Source organism: Scomber scombrus, chromosome 2 (genome assembly GCF_963691925.1).
Source record: "Scomber scombrus chromosome 2, fScoSco1.1, whole genome shotgun sequence".
Lineage (NCBI taxonomy): Eukaryota > Metazoa > Chordata > Actinopteri > Scombriformes > Scombridae > Scomber > Scomber scombrus.
The window spans coordinates 22,974,716-22,981,069 of NC_084971.1; the positions used below are offsets into that span (position 1 = coordinate 22,974,716).

At 37.7% G+C, this 6,354-nt stretch overlaps 1 protein-coding gene across 1 annotated transcript; it reads right to left on the bottom strand.

Moving 5' to 3' along the window:
- Positions 1-364: 364 nt before the first annotated feature.
- LOC133986271 (uncharacterized) lies at positions 365-5,516 on the bottom strand. Its single transcript, XM_062426099.1, has 11 exons — positions 5,424-5,516; positions 5,055-5,202; positions 4,868-4,918; positions 4,463-4,565; positions 4,090-4,223; positions 3,343-3,511; positions 2,916-3,063; positions 1,574-1,817; positions 762-894; positions 549-634; positions 365-446 (listed from the first exon to the last, which is right to left on the bottom strand). Exons 2-11 carry the CDS (start codon positions 5,198-5,200, stop codon positions 365-367), a joined length of 1,296 nt encoding a protein of 431 aa, XP_062282083.1. The 5' UTR covers positions 5,201-5,202; positions 5,424-5,516.
- Between the last annotated feature and the right edge of the window lie 838 nt (positions 5,517-6,354).

Consider the following 6,354-nt stretch of genomic DNA (forward strand, 5'->3'; position numbering starts at 1 on the left):
ATGGTATGTAGTCAGGAGTTTGTGTATAACGGTTGTACTTACGTGTCTTTTTGCTCTTTCGAGGAGTTTAACTCTGGCCTGCTCCCCCTCCTGAAGACTCACCTTCAGTCTCTCCACCTATGGATGAAATCACAGAAATATTTGTTAAAGAAAAACACAAATTAAATCCTTAAGTGTTTGCATAGGGAATAGGCAGAAATATATTATAATAAACCCCAAATAGATGCATATTGTCAATGATGATTTATTTAACATTTCCTACATGTTGTGGCATTTCTTAAATGATGACATCATACCTCTTTCAATAACTGGATCTTCTCCTCCATGAAATGCGCTGGCTTAGCTGATTGGCCACCAGCTATCTTCAACTCCTCCCGCAGGAACTGAGACTCCACCTGTGCCTCCTGGAGAGATCGACGAAGCTCACCCACATCTTTCCGTAATTCCTGTGAAAAATGAACACAGGTTAAGAAAAAACTGTGACTCTGCCAGTAGCACACAATAATTGGTGCATAAAATATTTATGATCAGTAGTTATTCAAATGTGCCTCACATTACTGTCAGTCTTGTGTTTAGTTAGAAACTCCTGGGCCTCATTTATGTCTGCCATCAACTTCATTATTGTTTTTTCATCCTGTGAAGAGAGAAAACTTTTTTAAATAACTTTTCAGAGCTCTTCTCCAGCCATTTGAACCGTTGTTGTTGTTGTTGTTGTCGTTGGGTATTACAAATGAAGTCAACACCGCATGGATGTAGAGTACCTGTGTTTTCTGCTGCAGGGCCTGATTGCCCTTCTCAACCAGTTTGTTAAGACGGCTGAGTTGCTGTTTTAATTCGAACACCTCGGCCTCATGTCTCGTGTTTGCAGCCTGCTGCTCCACCTGCAGGCCACAGCTGGAACAGAGATTATACAACATTGGAGAGGACGCAAATATTTTGCATTACGCTTGTGTGAACAATGCAATTTTGTCTCTACATGACACAATACTAATTAATTTCACTCAGAGGCTTCAAAATCCATTAAATGTACTCAATATTTATTGATCGAGGCTCTATGCTGCAACAATTTGATTTTAAACTTTCAGTGAATCTGTAGATGTTCTGAAGTGTCTGTCAAAATTTCATTTTGTTATCACTTGAGCACCAATTTGAAAAGGTGAAGCAATAAACTTTACATAACACAAATTCAACTACTACTGAAATAGTTTTTATTCACTTCATTGATGGAGATTAATATATTACCCATCAGATTAATTTCAGTCATTCAATTAGTTAAAAAAAACACCACATTTGCTGGTTACAGCTTCAAGAGGATTTGCTGCTTTTTTAATAGCACTGAAAACGTGAAAATGCCACTTTGGTTCTGGACACCTATGATGGATTGAATATATTTGATTTTTTTTTTTTTCAAAATATTTTATAGACTAGATGGTTAATCAGTAAATCTAAAAAATGTGCTTAATCAATTTTGAAAATAATCAGTCCTACACATGAGACAAAAACTCAGGAAAGAATTGCAAATAAAAAAGGACATTTTTATTTCACCTACACACACACATTTCCCATCACTTACATGGTGTTATGCAGCTCCTCCAGCTGAGCCTTCTTGCGCTGCTGCAACAACTTCAGGGTGCTGACGAGCTCTGTGACGGTGCCGCCCAGGTCAGCCAGCAGCTCCGCCACATTGCTCTGCTCCTGTTCTGGTTCAAACTCTACTGCGTTCAAATTCTTTTTCGGGGTGATGGCTGCAATTCGGGTGAAGGCACTCGTCTCACTGAACAAAGTGTCACACTGGGGCTCGGCCACATCTGAGGGGACTGAAGAGACGGTGAACTAAAACTTAGACTTTAAAAAAAAATTGCTCTAAGCCATTAGATTTGATGACATTTAATCCCTTTCTGAAATGGGTGTGCATTACAGAGCCGGTGGTAATTCAAATTTGCAAAAGTTATGGTCCGTGTAATCCAGACACAAACTGTGAAAAATCAATAACTGCTTCAAACACCGCGTGTCAATTATGATGGGATTAAAATGGTTCTGAAACATGCGTTAATTTAAAATAAAGTGGACAATTTCAGCTGTTAGTTATACCAGGTAAGGCAGAAAATGACTGCAATGTTTGTTATCCTTGGGGGGAAAATGTGGATATTGCAACAGAAGATGGAAATATTGAAGAAAACACGTCTAACTGTCACCTCTAGTTTACAGAGGAACATTTTGAGTTCTCTTTGGGAAATTATCTGATCAGCTTAATTCACAGAATGATGTCTATATCCTGTCTCATGAAGTAGATGCAGTTATGCTCTCCCCCTTTAAAATATTATGTTTTCTTAAAATATAGCTATAAGCAGTAAGCAGGTAAGGACATTGTGTTTGTTAATTAAATGTATTTGTCTGCAATTATTTAATCTATGAAGACTTTATATCATTACAACTGTTTTTACTATATTGTCATTCGTAATCTGTACCAATGAGAGGTTTTATAGTTGACAAATGAGCATTTCCCACCCCTGTTTGAGTCATCAATATCAAACAGGTGTCACAGGTAAATCTCTAGGAGTCACCGTTCAGGACACTGGGTTCTATTTCAGCTGAAGAGTGCTGAAGTTGAGCTGAAGAAGAGTTCTTAATGGTGTTTAAACGTTGTATTAAATTCTCATCCCCAAAAGAGACAGCTGTACAACATAATCATCAAAGTGTCCAACCTGAGTTTAACCAAATTTGGAAGGAGGATCATGAAGCAAGGTTGGATGACGCACCCTGTCTCTTTCAGACTGATCGCCAGTCTGAGTTTAACCAGCATCAAAATTACTCTTTGTGTCAAGGTTTAGATTTTGGAAACAAACAAACAAAAAAAGGCTAAACCGATATTAGGTTTTGTCACTCCAATTCATATCTGGGGTGAGCTACAGTACCTGGTTCAGCAGTTGTCCCTTTATTCAAGTCTTCTTCCTTCTCTGCAGTTAATGCAACCATGATGCTGTCTATAAAGGAGCTGGAGGGATGACGTTGCTCCGTGTTGTGAACTGGTAGAGACTCTTTATCTCTCTGTGGTTCTGATTTCTAAAAAGAAGGATATAAAAGCCGACATGAAAAAATAATATCTTCCCTAAAATATTATAGTCCACGTACTAGCTTTTCCTTTCGGTAATGCTGTCTGTCATTGAAGGTTGAGACCACATGTAGAGGGAATTTAAGCATCTTTCGTAACACTCAATGAGTGGAAAAATATTCAGTTTTAACCACAACTCGTAACACATTCCTGTTATAGTCTAGCTTGCTGCACATGTGAATAGTCCACGTGGTGAAATCTGATTGTGTTTAGCAGATCCTGTATATTACCTCCTCATTAAGAGCTGCATTTAGCGTATTGGTCAGTCCTCGCAGTGTGTGATGCAGCAAAGTGATTTCTGTGACTGCTTGGGCGAGCTTCTCTTCGAGCTCCAGCTGGGTTGTTCTGGCTCTGGTTCTTGCCGTTTCCAGCTCTTCCTGCAAACTTGTGTTCTCAATCCTGCACAAAGATAAACACAGATAAAATATCACCAAGCATTCAGGAGACTACATGTTACACATTGTTAGAAAAAGTTAGCAAAGTCAGTTGTAAGATTAGCACCAGATGTGTTAATTTTCAAATAAAACTGTGTACAGCATCAAGCAGGGAACTCAACACACAGGAAAACTGAGGACTTATCTCCCTCCTGAGCATTTTTGATTTGGGTTAAATATAAAGTTACTGGAGATATATTTGTTTGTTTTTTCTTTTATTTATTCAAACTGCAAAACAAATTTGGTTTATTCAGTATATATTGTTAAATATGGTGGCAAAACTTGGTAGTTGAAGCCAAAAAATATAGCAGAGGATGATGGCAAATATGTAATTTACTTAAATAATGAAGACAACACTATGTTGTCAAGCAGGCAGGTGCAACAAATGCAATTAATCTAATCAATAGAGCCTCAACCACAGTAAATGCACTGTACCATTACACTAAAATACATACAATAATGCAATTGTCAAATTAAGGGGGAAAGAATAGGACTAAGATCACTCCAAGTCAAACAAAAGGAGTGTTTAGAGTAAAGACTTACTGAAGTTGACCAAGTTCTCCTTTTAGGTCTTCACACTGGATGTTCCTCTCCCGGAGGCTCTGCAGGTTGGACTTCAGCATTTGTTCACTATCAGTCATTTGCTCCCTCACCAAATCGTTCTCCATCTGTAAGAACTGACACAAAAACAGGAAATGAAACCAGAAATTCCCCATAAAAATGTATATGTTGTCCTAATTAAGGCTGGAAATTAGAATAATTATGCTTAAGGTAATCATCTCAGAAAATACAAGCCTTAGACAACATACAGTACATGGAAAACCATACAAAGAAAAAAATGGAGTCTAAATCTCAGAAATATTTCAAGCAAAGAATCCAAAAAGTAACACAAATACAGCACATTTTATAAACTAACCTCGTTCATTTCCTGCAGCTGGCCGAACTGCTCCTCACTCTGAGCCAGAGCCCAACTCAATTCACACACGCGCTGCTCCGACTGCTCCAGTGACGTCTCCAACCTGGATACACGGAGAGATACAGGTAAAGAAGCTGCTGTGTTTCCTGTGACATTTGTCCTATTCACAGTCATAATTTAAGTAGTTAATACTCTTTTTAAGAATTTGAGTCTTCATATACAGTTTGTGGACTGTTTTAACTGATAATTATTAATAAGATGTTTTTAGATTTTCTTCACTTATTTTGTCTGTATTGTGAATTGATTCAAAATGTCTCTTCAAACCATGAACCCACAGCAATTTGAAACATTTGCAGAAGTTATTGTTTCATCCCCAATGAGAAGATTAGAATTGTCAGTACTTACTCAGCGATCCTCTCCTTGGATTGCTGGATGTCCTTCCATGACTCCTGCAACCTAAAAACAACATTCCTCAGTGAGCATTTTTGTTTGCGTTTTTAAATTCTCCTTTTATAAAAATGCTTCAGCACAGTATTTATTTCCTTTTTTTTTTTTTATTCCTGAGCTGTTAGTGTTGTTGTGGGGATCTTACTTGGTGGTCTCGGCTGCAAGGGCTTGCTCCAGGAAGGTGTAGGAGGCCAGTGTGGAGGAAACCGTGGTAGACAGCTCAGTCACCTTCCTCTCCAGTTGAACCCCGTCTTCCTCTCGTTCTGTTAGCTTCTGACGCAGCACACCCATCTCTGCCATGCAATACCAAGAAAGGAAAGTCTATGTTTTTATATGTCAGCAAAATAATCTTAACTCAAGGTCCACTTACTTGCTTGAGATTTACTTTGTCAAGCTGCCATTGCACCAAGGTCACAAATTAATTTTCACAGATAGAAAACTAATTTAAACAAGTATAAAACTGTCTGGAATAAAATGTCATAACAAAGCAATCTTAACATCTTTATTTGCATACCTGAAGTCAGAATTGTCACTTGCAGATTTAAATCACCAATCTCTTCTCTGGCAGTTTGGAGGATCAAATTAGTTTGGTTCAACTCCTCTTCAATCTGTTGAATAAAAATTAATTTCAGTGGCAATCATCATCGTCGTTGTCATGATTTGCAGTCATCACTATTCTTACAAGACAAGTGAATAGAGATCCGTGAGAAGTCTGACCTGCTCTCTCTCTTCAACAGTTTGGTCTTTTTCAGAGATGCATTCATCCCTTTCTCTCAAAGCATACGCTGCCTTTTCTTTCAGCTTCAGGAGGATGGGAGTAGTCTTCTGCAGGAGACTCCTGACTCTGCAGAGCTGTGAAAACATGACCACACACAAAAAAAATAATTCAGCATTGTGAGCATTATTACTTCAAATGGAACAAAGTTGTCATGATGTTACTGAACTTAAGATATCAAACTACAATTGATATACAACATATGTAATAAAACTACTGATTTTTTTGGTTAGTGTTCTGTCATATCTGACTAACTAATCTCTAGCTTTTATCTCGTCTCACTTTGTTATCTCTCCTCACTCCTTTTTATGAGCTGGTAGAAATGTACAAAACATTCATGTAGCAGTTAGCCAGCACTGACAATCACTGTCAGCAGATTGCATCAGCTATAGCTACTTATGTTAAATCCATTACAGCTAAAATGAAATGTTTAGCTGTTCTCTGGTTAATGTGTCTCTGCTGCTGATGTCTGTTTTCAGCCAAAGACTGTGAATTAAAGATCACAAGTGGAGAAATTATCAGCTGATATACATAATTGTGTGTGTAATTTTTTGTATCAGCTGCAATAAAACATTTTTAGTAGTTGTAAAATATTTCCATTTTTGTATATTCTGGGCCGCATGAAGACAAGTTGTAAAATTTCTGGCTAAAAGAAAATTTTTCAATGTTT